Source organism: Silene latifolia, chromosome 8, assembly GCF_048544455.1.
Source record: "Silene latifolia isolate original U9 population chromosome 8, ASM4854445v1, whole genome shotgun sequence".
Taxonomy (NCBI): Eukaryota; Viridiplantae; Streptophyta; class Magnoliopsida; order Caryophyllales; family Caryophyllaceae; genus Silene; species Silene latifolia.
The window spans coordinates 112,380,845-112,403,640 of record NC_133533.1 but is presented as its reverse complement, the minus strand read 5'-3'; the positions used below and the strand labels follow the sequence as shown (position 1 = coordinate 112,403,640).

Sequence of the window (22,796 nt, the reverse complement as noted above, 5' to 3'; positions counted from 1 at the left end):
ATTGATTGTTGTATTATTCGAATAAATTTTATTTTGATTAATATGGTATTTCACCAATCACAAATTTATTTATAAAAAGTTGATCATGCATAATTAATTATCACTTATTAGTTTTAATTAAAACTCTCATCGCACCTATAACTCTCTTATAGTAATAGAATTTGTGGACATTTAGAGGACCATAATCAATGTGTGACGTACTTTGTACTACCTTGGAAACTTAATACACAAATATTAATGTACTCCGTATCAATTTAATAAACTGTTTTACCCAAAAGAGTGCAAAAAAGCATGTGTTCTCTTAACCAATTAAATTCACTTCTTTAATTGGTTTGTAGGGCAATCCCCTCTTGCTACTTTGTTACCTCCACAATTCTAGGCTTGTGGTCCGATGTTAGATGATCATATTTGTATAGTATGATCAATAGTTATCTATTGATTTGTGATACAAAGACTAATTAAATTCAATATTATAAAAGAAAAGAGTGATTTTAATAGTTTACAAAAATGCATTATTTTTTCGGCAATTTAAAATTTTAAGTATGTATTATTACAATGAAACAATAATTTATCGAGTACCTAGGAGATTGAAAATATACTTTATTGCGCTATCTATAAGGCTTTGTTTTTTTAGACTTAATTTCAGCTCATTTCAGTTTCGTTCAGCTCTATTCAATTTAGTTCGGCTTCATTCAGTTCAGCTCAGCTCATTTCTTCATAAATTAACTAATACAGTTCAGTTCAGATTCATTCAATTTAATTCGGTTCAGCTCAACTCCACTGAATTTATTTAAGTTCAGCTCTTTTCAGCAGAAAAGAACGTACATGACATTATTTCAGCTCCATTAATTAAATTAAGATCGAATCAATTGAGCTCTTTTCACGAAAAGAACAGGGCCAGTGGACCAGAACAGACCCGGCCCCGCCTACGTTGGTCATGCCCTATATATGTAGCAAAGAAAAAGATTGACAAATTAATAGGAGTATCTCCTTGTATCATCAAGTCAACGAAGACAAAGAAAAAAAAAAGGATGGTACAATCAAAGAAGTTTAGAGGCGTAAGGCAACGACATTGGGGATCTTGGGTATCTGAGATTCGCCATCCTTTACTGTAAGTCCTGCATGCCTAACATTCTACGTACATTCTTCCATGCTCTTTATTTTACTTTATTTTATTTACACCCTTAGTTAATATATTGTATACTTGTATAGTAAATCCGTAACATATAAGGAGTATATATTGTGGAATGTGGACGGTATGGTCATTATACTGAGATAGAGGGAGTAGTATTGTATAACTTGTATATATTGTTTTTTCTAGACGATAAATGTTTTGACGATTTAATTATCATAAAGTATAATTTATAGACACAGTGTCAAAGTTAGGAATTAAATTCAGCGAGGTGAATGAGTATCGTATAAGAAAATTAAAAACTCAAAAATGTTCGAAAATCTTAACTAAAAAGTTGAGATTTTAGTCCTCTAGCGGGGGTCATGACGACTCATGAGCGCCCCTGCTGTTGCCCCTAGTTCCTCTAGTTCTGTCAATGTATAGACGGAGTATGTATTACATTCTCAAGTGCTCAACTACAATTTGGACTAAATTGTTAATGCTGCATGTAACCAAACAACCTACCCATTTTGCAATTCACGTGAATTAAAGTTCTTGTACTCGTATAATTTAGTGGATAACTAAACGATCCCTTAGACTAGGTAACTTTGGTTGTTGATGTAAATTACGGAGTATTATAATCTCTATGTAATCATACAAAAATACATTTCAAAAGTCCTATACGGAGTATAATCTAGTGAGACGTAAATGTCAAGCATATGAATATTAGTGGCGGATTTAGGGGAATAGCAGCCCACGGGAAATTAAAATAAAAATATCCAAATTTTTAGTTAAAAGTTTCGATTTCTTTTGAAGTTTATCGTATGACATTACTTATTCATCATTTCATCCCTGCATGCATTTACATTTAGGAAGAAGAGGGTGTGGTTGGGCACATTCGACACAGCCGAAGCAGCCGCAGAAGCATATGATAAAGCTGCGATTATTATGTGTGGACGTAATGCCAAGACCAACTTTCCTATATCTCAAGCTTCTCATGAACTAGAACAGCTTAATTATAATTCCATAAAAAATAATACTAATAATAAGCTTCATTATAAAGTTAATTACTCCAAAAATGAAACCCTATCCCAAGTTATCCATGCAAAGCTTCGAAAATCGAATAAAACTCCTTTTCATTCTCTTACCTGTCTTAGGCTTGACAATGAAAGTTCTCACATTGGTGTTTGGCAAAGACGACCCGGTTCAAAACCCGACTCGAAATGGGTCATGAATGTTAATCTTGACAAGGGTAATTATAAGGGCGATGATAATATTGTTATTGATGAAGGTAATAACAAGCTAGTACAAGAAATGACATCTTCTCCTTTTATTGGTGAAATAATTAATGAAGTTGATCATCAACATTGTAATTTGTTGATGAATGGAGAAGAAGAGGAAAAAATTGCCTTGCAAATGATAGAGGAGCTTCTTAATTAATAGAAATGGATCAAGTCCTAATTAGGTCAACAAAAATAAAAAATGCGTATGTATATGTATTTATTAAAGTATCTTGATTTTAAGAGAATCGAACTCTCTATATACGAGATTATTATTATTAAACATCGTAAATCAAATCTCCTTACCTCGCAATATACGTTAATCATATGCGCTCTAGCTAAGGACAGAGCAAGGGTCTAGTAGAAGTGGTCACCCCTTCTAGTAATGAAAATTCTATAAAGTTTGGTTAAAATTTCCCATTCCTATTTTCTGATTTATTTTAATATAATACTCGTTTGCTCCCAAACTACTGAACCTGAATTCGCCACTGTTTCTAGGCATAAACCTTTTGAGAAACGAAATGAAGTAAAAATAAGCTTAATTCATACTCCGTATTTGTTCATAAAATTAAAAACTTTATTATATACTTAAATATTATGGTACACTTGATAAATTAAAAAAAGGTATAACGTTACTCCGAAAATTACTAATGTCACTTATGAATGTGAGACGGTGAATAATAACATGCTCTTAAATTTAGTTTGTATTGTTTTGTTTAGACATTATAATAAAAACATGGTCGCATTATCATTTCCCTAGATTACTAAGCATGTGCATTTAGAAAAATAAATGCAAACCAGAAATTGTATGTTCACCAATTCTTATTTCAGACCAAGGTATCCGTCTTATTAATAAGACGGATACCATATTCTCTCACAAAATACCCATTTAGGGTGAGTGGAGAGCACATGGGATGTCCCACCTTTGTCCCCTCTACCCATTTCCTCTCACACAACAACCCGTCTTAAAATCCAACCCGTTTTAAGCAAGACTTACTCTTGTATGTTTTATTATTAATGGAACACAATTATGAATTATGATAGGTCATTATCAATTTGCTAAACGAGTATAAAACATAGTGTGCGTACATCTTTACATTTACGTACTACGGTGCGATTGTCATTAGAGTTCATGTCTGTTGTTGGAGAAATACTTATAAGTTATGAAAATCACATGTCATTTAAATGATTTTTAGAAGTCATGTATTTTCTCTCCGTCTCAATCAATAGTTTACACTTATTTTATTTCATCTTACAAAATAAAATAAGTGTAAACTATTTGTTCCGGGTGTAATTCCAGAGCAAGTATCGTTACCACCCGTGGCCTGTAGAATGATGTCTTGAGTTGAGTCCCTCTTGTCTTTATCGCTCCTCTCGGCCTCTCCTGCAACAATGAACGAACTAAGGGCTTGGCTTTGTGCCAAGCGTACTCACTCCGACGCTCAAGTCAGTAAACTTAGTGGGATAAGTTGTTACTTGGCTAAATGCGTATTTTAGGGAGATAAGGGAGATATTATCAGATGAATAGTAATTCTTAGGTTAGAATGTGGATCCTTTCCTCAATGAAGGTTGAGGAGTATTTATAGGCTTTCACCTTTTGTCACGTAGTGGCCAAGTGGCTAGTAGGTGAAAAGACCGTTCTACCCTCGGCCGATGGACCCATGGCAGGCCGGCCGAGGGTCTTGGATATGAGTACGCGGATATGTGTCTCGGCTGACTGGTTGCCAGGCCGAGACCCCAGGTGACAGGCCGATGGGTTGCATCGGCTAGTCTGTCTAAGTCGTTGACTTTGCTGTGGATATCCTTGACCTTGCTCAATATGTTGATTTGGTCAGCGGTGCAGAATATGCCCCATCAATTTGCCCCAGCGTAGTCCGTGCCGTGGTATGGGCTCGGATGTATCCGAGCGTATGTTCTGCGCGTAAGTAATTTCGAAACTTTTCAGATCGGCTTCTTCTATCTCGGCTGGTTCTTATTAGGCCGTACCATATATATCCCCCCTCCGCATGGATGTATAAAGGGCATCCGATGTGGAAGAGAAAGTGACGTTGGCCGAGACCAGGGATGAGAGTGCCGGTTGTTTTTGATTGCCCCCGGCCGGTGCTACTTAGCTTGGTTGATCATGTGGCCGGCGGAGAGCAGATACGAAGAATTTGTTGAGGAAGATGAATAGGCAGAGAGATATGAAGGGGCGTGTTGAAGACGCTTGGTCACTGTTGCATTGATTGACGTTTGACTGTTGCGACGATTGACTTTCCATGGTTGCATGTCTGACACGTGTCTGTTTGCTGATTGGCTGGCGCTTCATGGGCTGTTCTCTGATTGGTCCTTCTACATGGGCTTTTCCTATAAATAGGGCAGTTATTCCGTGAAATTGGCCACCAATTTCATTCTCTCCAAAATTTTCCTCTAAACTTTCAAGGGCTTCTTTGTCTTCTAATTTTTAGAGTTGTTGCTCCGGCGAGTGTTTTTCCTCAAGGTAAACAAACAAATTTCCTAACTTTCTTATTTTGTTAAGTAACCATTGCTATCATGTCTTCTGCTGACGCCGGGACTAGCACTTCTGGCCGGGGGGTTCCCCGTCGCGTCTTGATGGGGAAGGGATACTAGATGCCATCCCGATAAGGTTTGGGGGCCCTAGGTCTCCTTCTCCCGAAGTTGATCCTCAAGTTTTGGAGGAATGGGAGGATGACGATGATGTCGATCATGACGCAGACGATTTCGGTGGTGATGCTGAAAGGGCTCGTCCTAATGAGGGGAGGCAGTACGTTATGGATCACGGCGACGCCTGTAAGGTCCGCCTTGACCGTGCTTGGACCCATAAGTTCGCCAGTTGTTCCGGCGAGACATTTTTCGAGGGCCATTTTTTCTTTGGAAGGGGATACACAATTGTTATCCCTGAGGAGGGTCAGGCGGTCTGTTGCCCTCCCCCGGGTCACATCGGCGTATACATGCGGCACCTGGAGTACGGGCTCCGGTTTCATTGAATGAGTACGTTATGGCCATCATTAGGGCCATGAACGTTCTTTGTTGCCCAACCGCATCCGTTGGCCGTGAGGACCATAGTCGGCTTTGTCGGCTTTGTCTCTTCAAGGGAGAGGCCCCAACGGTGAATTTATTCCGCCGGCTTCATCATCTCCGCCGTCAACCTCCGGGTCGCGTCGGATGGTACAAAGTGTGCAAATGGAGCGGGGTTATGTCTCTGTTGACAAACTTACTTCTTGCAAAGGATTTGGAAAGATCGGTGGGTGTACGTTAAGGTGCCGGATGACTATCCGCTGCCCCGCTTCTTTCAGCACCAAGTTAATCTGCGGTGTGAGACTAAGGCGGAGCACGACAGATGGGTCACCCGGAAAAAGCTCAAGATGGATGCCAGCAAGGTCCCTCTTAAGGAGGATGAGAGGCTGGCGATGAGGCTCTTTGAGGCGGACAAGAGTGGAGTGCCGAAAAGATGGATTCCCCCAACGCAGATCATCCTCCAGGATGAGCCGCTCTACCATGTCGGCCTCATACCGGCCCTAACACAGGGTGAGTGGGGTCGGTGTGAGGCCCATCACCGCTCTCAATGTTCCTGTTTCTCGAACTTCGATTCATTTCTTCTACTTAACTCTTGCTTTGTTTCCTTCGCAGACCACTTTGGACCGGACCTGTCTGAGGATATCCTTCGGAGGATGGGGCTGCACAAAGATAAAACCGTTGCTAACTTGCATCCCAAGGCTCTAACCCATGACCGCAGGACGTCGCCGAATGATCTCATGGATCAGCAGCTGAGGAGCTTGAATGTGGTGGAGGCCCAGGCGAAGGTTGTTAGTAACATGCCGCGCCACACGCGAAAAACAAAGTCTTCGGCGGCGATGACGTCGACATCAGTTCCACCTCCCATTCCCCCTATTCAGAAGGCAACGGTGGAGATCGTTGATATCACCAATGGGGAGGACTCTGATGAGGAGGGGTCTCCCCTTGTCCATAAGAGAAAGGAGACAACCTCTACCGCCGGCGAGGAAACGCGTCCTTCGGCCAAGAAGGCCAAGCATGGTACTGATCTATTCTGTGGCTCAGATTTAGCCGGTTTATTAGGCGCTGCTGATGACGGGCTCTCTGGCATGTCTATGCATGTTGATACTGATGCTTTCGTTAAATTTTGCGAGATCGCCCATTGTCGGCCGTCGCTCTTAATGAGCGCAAGTGGAGGAGAAACCCGCGCAGGCTGGTGTTTATAACGTCACCATTAACTCTTCATCCCAGAAGGCTTCCCCCTCCCGGCTGCAGGCTGGTGATCATAACGTCACCATTGACCCTTCATCCCAGAAGGCTTCCCCTTCCCAGCTTGTAGCGGAGAGCGCGAGGTTGATCGAGGAGCTGGCGAGATGGAACGAGCTGACCGGTGCTCGTATTACGAGCGGGGAGAAGGCCGTGGCTCGATCCGCTCTTAAGCTTGATGCCACTAAGAAGGTGGCCGCGAAGGCGAAGCTGGATCTCCTCCATGAGCGGGGGCTTAGGGAGATCGAGAAAGCGCTCTTGGCCGAGAGAAAACTCGGGAGGACGCCGAAAAGGAGGTCCTTCCGAGAGAGCCAAGACCGAGGCCGCTGCGGCCGAAGTTGCAAAGCTGCTTTGGAGAAGTGTGACCTTGTTCAGAGGCACGCCGACCTTTATCTCCAGCAGAGGAATGAATTTAGGGGCAGATTTCAGATCCAGGGGAAGGTGATTCGGAGCAAGGAGGCCATTATTAGACAAAAGGAGGAGGACATTGAGACGCTCCAAACCGTCATGCTCCCTAACATGTGCACCGAATTCCGGGATCTGGCCGAAGAAGCTGCCAGGGAAGTGATTGAGGAGCTCTTCCCTCTTGCTGGTTCCTTTCCGTGGGGCAAATTTGACGAGCTGTTTGACGATAAGCTCGAAGCTAAGGAGAAAGCCGTGGAGGAGAAGGCCAAGGAGGCGGTGAGGGTGAAGATAGAGAAAGAGGCGGCCGCGGAGAGTGCAGCCCTTGCTGAGAAGACTAAGGCGGCCAAGGAGGAAGCCGAGAGGGCAAGGGCGGCTGAGGCTGCCGAGGCTAAAGCTGATGCTGCTGAAACTGAGGCTGCTAAGAACGCTGCTGGGTTGCCCATCGAAGAAGATGCTGCTACCGCTGCTGATGGGAAGCAGCAACAGGCATAGGGAGACTGGCGGTCGTCACCAGGCTCACCCGGTGTCTCGGATAGCCACTGTTCGGGAGCCAATTATTAAGCCTTCCCTCCCCGCCATTTTTTTGGCGCTTCAAATGATACCTGTAATCTTTTGTTTTTCTTTTCCTTGTATTTTGTATAACTTTGGTAGGTTGCGTTTTGGCTTATCCTTATGGGGACGGTCGTCGTCTGTATTTTCCTCACTCGTAACTTATCATTTTTAATAAGAGTTCGTTTCTTTTGTCTTCGGCTTGGCCGAGGTCTTTACCTCACTTTGAGTTTCCTTGCGCTAATAGTTGAGCGTATCAACTGTACTTAGCGTCTTCACTTTGCCTCTGGCTTGGCCGAGATCTTTTTTCGTCTTCGTCTGAGTTGCCTTCTTGTTTCCGCCTCGGCCTGGCCAAGGCAGTCTAGAGTGCGCATCTCAACTGTGTTTAAACGCTTTTAAGGCGTTTTGATCGTTCTCGCGAGTATCAATGTCTTTGGCCGAATTCTTTCGCATGGCGTACGCTACGAGGGTGATTGCCGCTCTTGTCGGTGTGTGAGTGTGAGCCGGCGTCGCTTATTGGTAATGACGGCCGCTCTTGTCGGTGTGTGAGTGTGAGTGGCGTCCTATTTCTTGATGACGGCCGTGGCGTCTACCACTTGGAGTGATCTGCGACGGCGTTTACCTCTTGGGGTGGCTAGTGGCGTCTACTACTTGGGGTGACTGCGACGGTGTCTGCTTCTTGATGGAGACTGCCGCTCTTGTCGATGTGACAGTGTGAGCTGGCGTCTATTTCTTGATGACGGCCGTGGCGTCTACCACTTGGAGTGACTGCGACGGCGTCTACCTCTTGGGGTGACTGTCGTGGCGTCTACTACTTGGGGTGACTGTCGTGGCGTCTACTACTTGGGGTGACTGCGACGGTGCCTGCTTCTTGATGAAGACTGCCGCTCTTGTCGATGTGACAGTGTGAGCTGGCGTCTATTTCTTGATGACGGCCGTGGCGTCTACCACTTGGGATCTGCGACGGCGTCTACCTCTTGGGGTGATCGCTAGTGGCGTCTACTACTTGGGGTGGCTGCGACGGTGCACTGCTTCTTGATGGAGGCGCCGCTCTTGTCGATGTGACAGTGTGAGCTGGCGTCTATTTCTTGATGACGGCCGTGGCGTCTACCACTTGGAGTGACTGCGACGGCGTCTACCTCTTGGGGTGACTGCCGTGGCGTCTACTACTTGGGGTGACTGCGACGGTGCCTGCTTCTTGATGGAGACTGCCGCTCTTGTCGATGTGACAGTGTGAGCTGACGTCTATTTCCTGTCAATGACTGATGGGGGAAAATTGACACTTTGATGGAAGACTTGGACGATTTTTCATTAGGTATAAACGTGCGTTGGGGTGCCCACAACTATCTTGGACACCTCCGTCGCTATACAAAGTTTTTCCCGAGATTACCAGCGTCCTAGTGGCTCATCAAAGGTACATCTTCCCCGTCAGCCGCTAGTTGCGTCCATGAGGTCGCCCTCCTGCTGTAAGGACGGACTTTTTCCTTTCTCTGACTTCTTTGCCGCTTTGAGGGACTGCATGTTGCATCCTCTGGCAGCTATCTGGACGTTGACCACCTCGTCCTTCTCGTCCTTGGAGACGAGCTTATGCGCTTCCCCCCGGTCCGAGACATACATCAGTGTTAGGGCCCGGATGGACATTACTGGGTCGGCCTCGCACAGAGTGACTCGGCCTATGAGGACGTTGTAGGCGGACGAGCCGTCAATGACCACGAACTCAGCTAAGACATTCTTAGCCGCATTCCCTTCGCCGAACATCATCGGTAGTCTGATTGACCCCAGTGGTACCAGGCCGGCCCCAGAGAAGCTGTACAGTGGATTGCTGCAGGGGTTTAAGTCCTTGGCTTTCAGACCGAGGCTGAGGAAGCACTCCCTGTACATGATGTTCGTATAGGCGCCTGTGTCAATCAGACACTTCTTGACCAGGTGGTTAGATATGTCCAAATTGACTACAAGTGGGTCGCTGTGAGGAGCGATGACTCCCTCGTAGTCCTTCCTTCCAATAGTCATATCGGGGATGTTGGAAGCGGGGATCGCTGTGTTGGGCACAAAGTTGATGGCCTGATATAGCTCGTTCAGGTGCCGTTTGTGCCCATGAGCGGACCCTCCGTTCTCGTTGCCCCCGATGACAACATGGATCACTCCTATCCGTTCGAAGACGGATTTCTTATCTGAACTGCCGGCGTCAGTCTTTTGACCTTTGGCAACGTACTTGCCGAGGCTCCCCTTCCGGATCAGTTCTTCAATGGCATTCTTCGGATGCGGCGTAGTTGTCGATAAGGTGACCGGTGTGGCCGTGGTACTTACAGTACTGGCTCGTGTCACCGTCTCCCTTCGGCTTGGGGGGCCTTTCCCACTTCTGGCCCTCGTGCTTGCTCAGGGCGAAGACCTCGGCGGCCGATACGACGAGGGGGGTTTTATCATTATACCGCCTCTGGTGGTACGATCCCGAACTCCACCCAGCGCCCGTCGAGTCCCTGTTTCTGGCGGTTTTTATCGACCGTGACCTGTTATTGTCACGACGTCTTTCACCAGACCGTGACCGATCATTGCCACGGCGTCCTTCATCCGGGTTGTCCTCCCGGCGCCTCTTCTTTTCTGAGGGTTTGGTCTCGCTAGGGCCTACCCAGGTTTTGTGATAGTCCTCCACTTTAATGGCTCGATCAGCCAATTGTCTGGCGGCGTCAAAGGTCAGGCCGCCGCATTTGATGAGCTCGTTTTTTAGGTCTCCCCTTGGGAGGCATTTCATCCGAAGAAGTCGCCGTTCATTGTTCACTCACGAATTCTTGAACCTTGGCGTCGAACCTCTTCACATAACTTCGGAGAGACTCGCCTCCCTCCTGTCTGATAGTCAGGAGGTCCGACGTCTCCACGTCCCTCCTCTTGTTGCAGGAATACTGGGCTAGGAACGCGTCCTTTAGGTCGGCGTAACAGTATACCGACCCGTCGGGTAGCCCCTTGTACCAACTCTGTGCCATCCCATGCAGTGTCGTTGGAAAGATTCGGCACCAAACCTCATCGGGTTGCTCCCATACTGACATGTGAGACTCGTAAGCCTCGACGTGGTCGGTTGGGTCGCCTTCTCCTTTGTATGCTATAAGTGGTAACTTCAGCTTAGTTGGCACCGGGGCTTCTAGGACGTAGGCGCGAGGGGTCGCTCGACCACGTGTCGAACGACACGGGCGATCGGCTCCTCGCATTCCTCGTCCGGCTCCTCCCCTCGTAGCGGGAAGGACTTCTTCTCCGACTATGGTAAGTCGGGCTTCTTCTCCGACTCTGGCGAGTCGGGCTTCTTTCACTCCTCTGGGGGGTGCCTCGTCGGTGCCGCGGCGACGCTGTCTTCTCACGAGTGCGAGAAGGACTTAGGTTCACCACGACCACTTTGGGCTCCTCCGGTGTCTTGACAGGGTCAGCTTCTCCTAATGCTCCGTTCAAGTTTCTTGGGGTCACATTTTGGGCCCTAGTCTCCTGGACGGTTTCCGTCGCTCTTGTCGGCGTGACAGTGTGAGCCGGCGTACTCCCATTAGGTCCGGGAGCATCTTCGGTTTGCTACGTCAACCACATGTCCCATGATGGTGACTGGTCAGGCGGCGGAGTGTCCGGTATTATTGGCATCCGTACTCCGGTTGAGTCACTTGACCGGCGGAGGGTTGCACAACTCCAGATTTGTGGACGGTATCGTCTTGGTAGAATTCGGTTTCGTCAGCCACGAATGCCTCTTCTGGTTGTTTCGACATCTTCTTAGCTTTTGGGGGTGGGTTTTTTTTTGTTTTTATATTTTTGTTTGGGAATGAATGTGACTAGCTTCTAGTGTCTTTCCCCCACAGACGGCGCCAATTGTTCCGGGTGTAATTCCAGAGCAAGTATCGTTACCACCCGTGGCCTGTAGAATGATGTCTTGAGTTGAGTCCCTCTTGTCTTTATCGCTCCTCTCGGCCTCCGCAACAATGAAGGCGAGGGCTTGGCTTTGTGCCAAGCGTACTCACTCCGACGCTCAAGTCAGTAAACTTAGAGGGATAAGTTGTTACTTGGCTAAATGCGTATTTTAGGGAGATAAGGGAGATATTATCAGATGAATAGTAATTCTTAGGTTAGAATGTGGATCCTTTCCTCAATGAAGGTTGAGGAGTATTTATAGGCTTTCACCTTTTGTCACGTAGTGGCCAAGTGGCTAGCAGGTGAAAAGACCGTTCTACCCTCGGCCGATGGACCCATGGCAGGCCGGCCGAGGGTCTTGGATATGAGTACGCGGATATGTGTCTCTACCGTGGTTGCGGGCCGAGACCCAGGTGACAGCCGATGGGTTGCATCGGCTAGTCATCTAAGTCGTTGACTTTCTTTGTGGATATCCTCGACCTCGCTTCGATATGTTGACAGTGGTTGATACGAATACGAATATCCCATCACTATTCAATAGTTATAGAGGGAGTAGATAATTAGTGCATGCATGTTGCAACTGTTGGACGTCTAATTATGAAAATAAAATCCCACTTTTAATTTATGTTGTCATAATGTTTTGCTATACACCAAATCGTAAAGGTATCCGTTTTTTAATGATCCATGATGTATTTTCAGACTATTTTTACGATACAAAGGGTCTTAAGATTTTATATGTTTTTGTAGTCTTACCGTATAGAGTATAAGCGACAAGCGTGTATATAATTATACCGATTTTCACTATGTAAGACCCGCTATTATTTTCGCGCATAGTTCTTGAATTTACATTATGCCCTAGTGCTTAAAATTTTCCATCATTTGCCGGCCAATTTTTTTTACATTCTCAAACATGCTCATAATTTTGGTTGAAAAAACTAACAAAATCTTTAGGCATAAGAAACTGAAATAAAATCAAAAGAAAAGTTAAATTTAACTTGAATCTTAGACAATGGAGGGTTGTTGCATAATCAAACTCACGTATACCCACCCCACTAACATCCCTAACATCCCTAGTCATAATGCATAGTGAGAGTGATTTAAATTTTTCCTTCACTAAATCTTTTTTATCGGGCTAAGTCCCTGTTCTTTTCGGCTTAATTTCAGCTTTCATTCACCTCAAGTTAGCTCAATTCATTCAGCTCAGCTCACTTTAGTTCAGTTTATTTCAGCTCTATTCATCTCAACAAATTTCTATTCAGTTCGGCTTCATTCAACTCACTATAACCCAATTCAGCTTAGTTTAGCTCACTTTCGCTCAATTTAGTTCAGTTCATCAGCTTCATTCAGTCAAAAAGAACACGGCTTAATAAATATGGAATAAGTTGGAGTTCAGTCATTTTTCTTGGGCCAATCTCGACATCTCTTGCTAATGGGTAGATTTGTCGAAACTTGAAGGCCTTTTGGTAAAAAACTAATGATTAGTGTAAAGCCCATTTAAACAATCTAGCCCGCAACATTAGATTACAGAAGCCCATCATCACCGCCTGTTTGCGAAATGAAATGGTCTATCCTAACGAAATAGGTCTAAACTCTAAAATAAGGAACGCAAATTCTTAGTTGTGTGTTTGTAACGTCTTACAACCGATTTAAATAATTTTGAAAAGAAAAGGGATAGCGAGACGTCACAAGGTTATAACTGTCACAAGCAAGACTAGCTAATAAGGAAAAGCTTAAAAGATCAATATTCTGATAAGATGTGTAATATTAGATGGAAATTAACAGGAGCGAACCTATAAATAAAATTTTTGGGTAGCTAATTTTCCTAATATTGTTTTAAGGTTATGTTAAGGTTCATATATAAGAATTTCTTTTTTTTTTTTTGATGACGAGGGGGTTGAGTCCCCCCGGGCCCATGCATTCCCGCACCACCACATGGACCATGTAAGCCACCCCCTTCGGGGGCTGCAGTGGCCAAGTGATCATCGCTCCAGCTGGTAGTCGAACCTGGGACCTCTCAACTCCTGAATTTCTGCAAGCTTCAAGGTTTAACCCAGCTACCACTGGACTAACACCACTTATATAAGAATTTCGGAGTAGCAAAAATCGATAATTTTAATCATGTCCTGGATATTTGGGGTAGTGAGTGTTACCCTTTGCTACTATACTAGCTAGGTTCCCCCTAAATGGAATGAGGGGGAGTATTATATGATTATTATCAGATTATGTCCGATATATTTTTATCTAACCATTTAGGTATTACTTGACCCGTTTTTAGCTTATGATGTATATGTCCGTTTTCAGTGAGAATTTGTGATCTTGTTATATGCTTGAGTATCTACGAGGACCCTTTCAAATTGCATAGAGCCGTTTATTAGAAGCAAATACAAAGTAGCTCTTTATGTCAACTTTAGTCTCTATGGATATAAAATTATGTTTAACTTGACATTAAGTCTACTTTTTTTATGGATTTATTATAACTTATGTACGCATAAGTTAAGAATATACGTTAATATAAAGACTTGCACTTTATACTGGACAAACTCTTACCAAATTATTGAGAGACTGACTCTATTATTTGTATTATTTGAAAATTTATTATACATAACTAATGTACTCATTTTATTGTCAATTATTACCAATTTTATAGTAAATCAATTTATATATACATATCTAGTTTGTTATCGTTTAGGAGACGAACTAGTAAGTTAAATGGATATTATGATATAGTATATATTCATTGGACGTGTAGCTCATAACAACGAGTAACTAAGGACCAATAACTGGAAAGATATCATTTGATCCTCTAATTAGGACATATCTATAATCTATAATTAATTGTAACTTCATTACTAGATATACTCCGTAAAACAAATCCAAAATTTCGATATCTATGTCGACATGTTTATAAAGAAGAACTCGAATTAATTGAATAAATTTTTTTGGTCTAAATCATCCGGTAATTCAAACCACATTGGACCGACTAATCCGGATTTCGGAGCATGTCCAAGGATAACGGTATTTAAACCCCTCCCAATCGCAGTTGTGGGGATCGATCCGCAGACCTCCCTACCTGGCGCAGCCCCATGCTACCACTGCGCCAACCAACGATTGGTAATTAATTGAATAAAATGAACAAGTTGTTGAAGTTAATTTGATCTACTTGGAAGTTTTATAAACATAACGAGAACAGTTGACTTAATGCATGATTGTATACATGTCATATACTTATGATATAACCTAGAGATGAAGGGGATAGACTCTAACGGGGGGTGACATAATTAACTTCAATTAATTGTTACTTTCAATATGAATATAAATATAAATAGGCAAAAAAAGGCATAATTCATAAAGTGGGAGGTGAATAAGATCTTGTTTGAGAGTAATTCTACATAATAATACCCATATATAAGGTGGCAAATACGAATAACACTTAAAATTTATATCGAAAATTCATGTAGTTAATGAGTTTTCGTTGGTATTATAGTAGAAGATTCATGTCGAACATCAGAAATAGCAGATAATATCAATAAATGAAACCATTTAATATAAGATAAGTATTCGATCAAACATATTGATAAGCAGATCAGCTATGAAAAGTCTGAACTAAGTCACAAGTCAACACTAGTCTACATATCACCGTACTATGTATATCAACCTCGTTACATAGGAATAACATATGCATGGCTAACCAATAGAACATGCTCTATAATATGCCCTAGTATAGCCAATCATATTGGTCTTACTATTACTAGCACTTTTAATACAGTCAACCTTCAGTAATAATAATATTTTTTATAGCTGCTCATAAACTCAGTTATTAATATAAAATATTAAATATCTTTTTAACATTTAAATTAGTCTAGATAAGCAGATCATTATGAGAAAATCAAAGATTTAGCTTGAAAAACATATTAAAAAATGAGACAAAAAATGCAAGTACGAGCATTATTAATCACGTTCAATTGTTCATGTTAGTTTATGAAGAGAATATGCCATGCAAAGATCCGGATTTGCACGGGTACGGGTCCCTTTCCAGCTAGGCTAGGCCCGCGTACTGCATATGCCTCTTTTTTTTTTTTTTTTTTTTTTTTTTTTTAAATGCAGTCGTATAAATATGCATATGCCTCTTTATTTCTCTTTATTTCCCTTTTTTTTCTTTCGTTTGAATATGTCACAAAAAAATTGTACGATAATATAAATTAAAGATTATTCTTACTAGTCAGCATATTCTTGGTCACTTAAGAATTATACCATCTTTATTCAATGCGCCAATTGCTCAGCTTGGCTAGCTCCGTCTCGGGTCGAGTGTTGATTACATTCTATATTCATTAACGATGTGTTAGCTATATCCACAGAGCAGAAGGGAGAAAGTTTATTGATATGTGAAGAGTTTTCAGATTACATATTCAGACGGTATGACTGCTAGGTAGATGCTTAGAGAGTTTATATAATACTCTCTAAGACCTAATACAGAATGACCTAATAAAGGCCAAAACAGACCTAGCCCTATAACAGATACGGCGACTAACAGAATCAAGGCACAAACCCAACAAGATTATTCACGGAAAATTATAAGTAGACAGTCTTTTACCAACATTTTTAAATATTACTCTTTCTTATCTATTTATGTATTTTCTACCGATCATAATCTAAGTTTAAGTTTGGATTATTAAGATTTGTTTTTGTGTATACCATCCGCTTTAATTTGAATTTGAGTTAGGTAATACCACTAAAGGTAGTAAATTTCTCTTTCATGAATTTTAACATTATTGCAAACTTAAAACCTTTAATTAAGTTATAACAACCTTTTATTAGTTGACCTAAGTTTTTTTATGGGTGATTTTACGTTGATTTAAGCTTAATTAACTAATTTCAAGTTATCATATACAGAGTTGAGAGTACAAGTACTCACCCCGTTCTGATCAATTGTTATTCTTTGGTTTTAGCACAAAGACCAAGGAAAGAGAAGTGGACCAATTACTAGATGACAAGTGGAATAAATTGAGTGTGAATGATCAAATTACTCATCAATTTCATTTTTAAAATAAAAAGGACAACAATTGATTGAGACGCCCCAAAATGAAAAAGGACAACAAATGACCGGAACAGAGGGAGTATATCTTAATTTCTACCAACTAATTCTCATTTGTGACGGCACTATTCTGTCACAAGTTTGTGACAGAATGAGAATGAGTAAGTGGGAAGGGAAGGCAAATGGGATGGGGGGGGGGGTGTGAGAGGTCACAAGTTTATGACTGTCGACGGTTAAATTTCTACCTATGCTTATCAAAGATAGTGATTATAGATTTCATCATTAATAAAATGTATGTTTAAGTGGTAAGAGTCTTTGGTCACAGTGGCGGCTCTAGGAATTGAACAGAGGGGGTGCGGAAATTTTACAAAATTAAAAGACTTTTAGTACGTGGCGGCGAAATCAATATTAATATAATAAAATTTCATACATTTCTTTCTTAAAGGATGTGTTTTTTTAAAGGATTTTTTTAATACGAGGCTATCAAACTGACGCAAAATTAGAATACGGAAAAAACATTGATTATATACCAAACAAATTATTCTTTTTGGTAAATTTTTTTAATAATGATGGACGTATTTATCAAGAATTTTATAATTAGAATACTAAAACTACTTGTTATATTAGGGAGAGAGTACTTAATAATTATAAAAAAACACAAAAATTGTTGGTTGTAGTAATCGAACCCATGATCTCTAGGTTAGAATTAATGCTTCTTACCACTGAACCAAACAAATAACACTGAAATATACTCCCTCCTATTCAGGGTTTTCTTCCCTATTTTCATATTCGATTATTCGGGTTTTCTTCCCTATTTCCTTTTTTGGGTTGATTTGTGTGGTCCAAATTCAATGACATGTGGGGTAGTGTGTTTTGTGTGGTGCAAATTGATTTCCTTATTTTTTGGGTAAAAATTAAAGGGGAAGAATATATGGAATAGGAGGGAGTATTGCACAATAATTTATTTATTTCTAACTTTGAGGGGGTGCGGCTGCGCCCCCTGCACCCCCTCCAAAACCGCCCCTGTTTGGTCATCGTACACACATGCCCTAGAATATCCTATATTCCAATAATTATGCCTTTATTTTCTCATGGGACTTGCTTATAGAAAATATCCTAACAACTATCTTTAAACAAGGCATGCGACACACAAAGAATGCCTTTCTATGCATGCCAATTCGTGTGTTTTTTTTAAACAAAAAAAAAAAGAAAAAGAGAGAAAAAAAAGTCCCTACAACACCAATTTAGACATTTTTTTAAGTAAAAGAGTAATACTTTTATAACTTAAATACGAAGTATATACTATTTAAAAGAGAGAAATGTGAGTATATGCTAAATTTAAAAGTGTACAATTAATATTTAATTAATATATCACATTACTTTTTAGAAAGATATCTTCTCCAATACATTGGAACGTTCAAAAATACTATTGACTTAAAAAAGTCGACACCGTAGAATAGACCACTCTATCTTGACTACCTTTGTCTAAGATTTGACGACAACAACCCCAATCATGCAATTAACAAATTAACACTCTACATTAGCTAACTAATTAAACCATTCTTTTACATAGAGTAATATCCAAAGGATATTCCTTTATATTACGCTTGCACAACCTCATATGAATGAATACCAACTCATACATCATACATACAAGTACATTATACATTTATTATACATGTATGTATACTAGAGTTGTTCATAGACAGCACAATTCATTAGACATAACTCGTCCAACCTACTAACAAGATTGGCAATAATGTAATTTTTCCAAAAATATATACAAGTCAGGACTACATATAAACCAATCCAAAACCCGCTAATATGTGGACCAAAATAAAGATCATATCAACCGATCCTAATCCAAATTTGATCACCTATAAATCTAATCCGGAATATTATATACCTACCTACCATCTCAACTAGCTAAACTAACACCCCTAAACCAAGCCACCACCTTAAGGCTTAACTGCTTAAGCCACCTCACATTAAGAAATAAGAAGAGTAATATCCAAAAGAATATTCCTCTATATTCACCAATTCTTATTTCAGACCAAGGTATCCGTCTTATTAATAAGACGGATACCATATTCTCTCACAAAATACCCATTTAGGGTGAGTGGAGAAGCACATGGGAGGTCCCACCTTTGTTCCCTCTACCCATTTCCTCTCACACAACAACCCGTCTTAAAATCCGACCCGTTTTAAGCAAGACTTACTCCTCTATATTATACTCTACATTCCTAAATGAAAACCAAGTTAACCAACCATGTGCCAAAAGTAACTCATGTAAACAAGAGAATGACTCATTAGATCTAATAATTAGTCCAGTATATCGACAAAACTGTTTAAACAATGTATTTTTCAAAATTTACAAAAATCTAATCTACAAAACAATCAAAACCCATAAACCACAAAAGTTCGGCTCACGAACCATTGTAAAACCGGTTAACCCGCTAATACAAAACCCGAATTTAATCACCTATAAAATCTAGAATATTAAATACCCACCCTCTCAACTAACTAAACTAACACTCTTAAACCAAGCCACCACCTCAAGCCACCTCACAAAAGCCACTCTAAGGAGTAGTATTTTTTATAGGAAAAAAATGGGCATATCTTTTTATCTTTAAAGCATATCTTTAGCTTACAAAGAATAAAACCTTGAAATAAACTCTTTTGCAATTTGCATACCCAATTAAATTAAGGATATTCGTACGCAACAATTTCGAATATTCTTGTCACTATTCCTCTTAAAAATATCTTTATTTATTTCCTCAATTTACCATTTAAGCATCTTCTTTTCTTCACTTGTAAACTAAATTAAACACAATTTTTTCATACCCAATCGCACAATAATCATTCTAATCACAAAATTTAAATACCCAATTAATAAAGTTTGAATCTTTGATAAAATTAATTGATTTACAATGAAGTTTGGGAAGAGTTTGAGCAACCAAATTGAAGAAACATTACCAGAATGGAGAGACAAGTTTTTATCATACAAAGATTTGAAGAAAAAATTGAAACTTATTGTTCCAAAAAACAATGTTAATAATAATAATAATAATATAAATATAAACAATGATAATATTGAAGATAATGTTAATGATCGTCCAATAAAAAGGCAGAGAATTGATTGTGAAGAAGGGATGACAAAAGAAGAGGTTAATTTTTTAAGATTGTTGGAAGATGAACTTGAGAAATTCAATACCTTTTTTGTTGAGCAAGAAGAAGAATATATCATAAGATTGAAGGTAATTTTATTAATAAAGATTTCATTTTTATGTATTATTTGATGTTTTATGAAGTGGGTATTGAGGTAAATTTTAGATTAATTTGTGGGTTGATCTTAGTTTCTTGGTATAATTTTTTGTTGCCATTGTTTGGGTATAGTTTACTCTGCTTTAGCTAGGTTTATGGTGGTTGTTGTTTAGAAATCTGAAGCATTATGACCAGTGACGGAGTCGGGATTTGAAGTAAGATGTTTTGGTGTTGTGTTAGTTATAGTTTACTATTTGATGTTTTGTTAAATGGCTATTGAGCTAAATTTAGATTAATTCATGGGTTGATCTTAGTTTCTTGGTATATTGTTAATTTGTTAGTTATAATTGATTGTGTATAGTTTGCTCTGCTTTTTTGGTAATTCTTTGCGAATTGTGATTAGTGATGGAGCTAGGATTGAAATTACACGAGCCTACGAGTCTAAAATTATACTTCCTCCATTCAACTCCACTCTACCTATTTCTATTTTCTACACTATTCATAAATGCATATTCAATTTCGATTTTCTCTCAATACATAAGTGAAAATACATTTATGTGGGATCTTGTTCGATTCGTCTTTACAAGTATATTAAAAATATCTAATTTTAATAATTTTTGCAAGTACGTAGCTAACGATATTTACCGCGCAAAACACGCATTGGCAAACGTGAAAAAGCAAAATGGTAGAGTGGAGTTGAATGGAGGAAGTAATTTAGACAATTTGCAGAAGTCATTGAGACACTGGTATAATATTGTTGTCCTCGTATTATGGGGTGACCGGTCCTGCTAGTCCTATCTCTAGGTTGTACTTGTGTTTACTAGAGGTGGGATTCATGGCTTTTTTTAGTGTGGTAGGACTACTATAGGAGTAATTAGTATGGATATGGTATTGTAGTTTGATCAAGTCTACATTTTTACCTGTAAGACCGTTTTATAGTAGACTTACGGTTGAAATTGACACTTACGTAATTTTTTTTGTTATTTTTGGTGGAGTTTAGGAATTGCAAGATAGAGTGGCAAAGGCAAAGAGATCCAATTATGATGAAATGCTCAAAATTAGAAAGGAGATTGTTGATTTTCATGGTGAAATGGTGTTGTTGGAAAATTACAGTGCACTCAACTATACAGGTACTACCTTTTACCATCCTTCATTAAGTCATAATTATGGTAACTTTAATGCAAGAAAATGAAATTCTAATACTGTTGTCTAGAAGTACTTCTAGAGTGTCAGTTGATCTTGCTTAAAACCGTCTTTAACATCAGACCTCTCCCCACTTCCTTTTATTTCCACCTCTATTTTAGTCGGATGTGAGAATCGTGATGGGAATAGTGTTTACACTGTTTAGGAAGTTGCAATTTTGATGCTATGTGTTTGGAAGTTCCTTCTTTTGAGTAGTTGCCAAATGAGGACTTCAAATGTTATTTCAGCTGTCCCATTCTTTGATGGATATTCCTTTAGCATATGCCATATGGCATTTTACCAAAGAATATGCTTATGCTATGTGCTTGTATTTGACAAAAGATGACCACATATTATCATTTTGTCAAATTGTGTCATTATGTTTCCATGATATCAATAATAGTACTCCAACTAGGGAGTATATTATTCAAGAAAGTGATGGTGATTGTAGGGTGAGGTTTTGTCTTAAGATAGTAATTGGGTGTTGTAGAAAAGTCATGAGAGATCTACCAAGTCTTCGTAATGATGTGATGTGCTGGTTTGACTGTCTAATGAGTCGTAAGTTGTATTATACGTTATAGAAAAGAACTTGATCATACTATGTTTTTTTATTGGCTTGAAATCTTTTTTTATAATGGAGTACAAGATTTATGTCAAATATTCTCTCTCAAGACATTTTGAATTAATCCTAAGTTTTCTACCCTTATACTCCGTATTTGCTTATTTTAGAAACATTATTTCTGAAACGTCCTTGCTTATTTAGCCGCTGATCGTTTTTGAGTTTTAACATTGTGGCATTTCCAATAATAAAGGTTAAATCTCTACTTAGATCACCCTTTATTAGTTGATCCGAGTGCTCGAGGTACTACTGTACTAGGGTAGTTGTAGGTGCGCATTGCATGCATACTCGATGTTGTACCTCTCGGCCACTACTTGAACTCAACAGAGGACTGACCGAAGTTTGAAATTAACATTCTTCTAAAACTTTTAACATTGACCTTTCATATTTTCAGGACTCGTAAAGATCCTCAAGAAATACGACAAGAGGACAGGTGCCCTAATCCGACTCCCTTTCATTCAAAGAGTCTTACAACAACCCTTCTTCACCACAGACTTGATTTACAAGCTTGTCAAACAATGTGAACGAATACTCGACCTTCTCTTCCCCACTGATGACTGCACAATAGCTACTACCGCCCCCACTGCCCCCACAAGTGATGGTTGCGAGACTACTACCGCCCCTGCCAATCTAATCAAGTGTCCCAAGGAACTTGCTGAGATAGAGTACATGGAGAGTCTTTACATGAAGAGTACTATTTCGGCTTTACGAGCATTGAAAGAGATTAGAAGCAAAAGCTCTACTGTTAGTATGTTTTCATTGCCTCCTTTACAATTAGGCGGCCTCGAGGAGACTTGGAACAAGATTCCTGTTCTTGAACAACTAGCAAAGTAGTTAATTCAACCTTTTACCTATTTACTGGATGTAATTTTTTTTGCTGTAATTTTTTCCACGGCCCTATTAGATACTAACACGGATGTAATACTCGTAAAATTCTATTCAAGTGACATTATCAGGTAGTACCAAGCATAAGTTAGATACGATGTATGATTAAATGTTTGAATCTTTGGATTAATGCAATATATGGTTGGCTCATATGATGGTTCTGGTGTGTGGATTTTGATGGGAAAATTTCCGTGTTGCCGTTGGGCGGGTGTTACTAATCTGCTAGTACCTAACTGTACCCAGATACCCTTCTTCACCTGATATTGAACAGAATGATCTAGTACCCATATGGCGAAATTTTTGCTTTGATGCTCTAGGTGTAGAAGTAATCCT

General features: G+C 40.3%; 1 protein-coding gene and 1 long non-coding RNA gene across 2 annotated transcripts; both read left to right on the top strand.

Annotated features, from left to right (window-relative positions):
• The first annotated feature begins 977 nt into the window (after positions 1-977).
• On the top strand, positions 978-2,804 carry LOC141595880 (uncharacterized). The gene is made up of 2 exons (XR_012522330.1): positions 978-1,111; positions 1,984-2,804. It is a non-coding gene; the product is annotated as an uncharacterized LOC141595880 (long non-coding RNA).
• Positions 2,805-19,313: 16,509 nt separating this feature from the next.
• LOC141597400 (SPX domain-containing protein 1) lies at positions 19,314-22,613 on the top strand. The gene is made up of 3 exons (XM_074417855.1): positions 19,314-19,770; positions 20,778-20,907; positions 21,973-22,613. Exons 1-3 carry the CDS (start codon positions 19,444-19,446, stop codon positions 22,410-22,412), a joined length of 897 nt encoding a protein of 298 aa, XP_074273956.1. The 5' UTR covers positions 19,314-19,443; the 3' UTR covers positions 22,413-22,613.
• Positions 22,614-22,796: the final 183 nt, after the last annotated feature.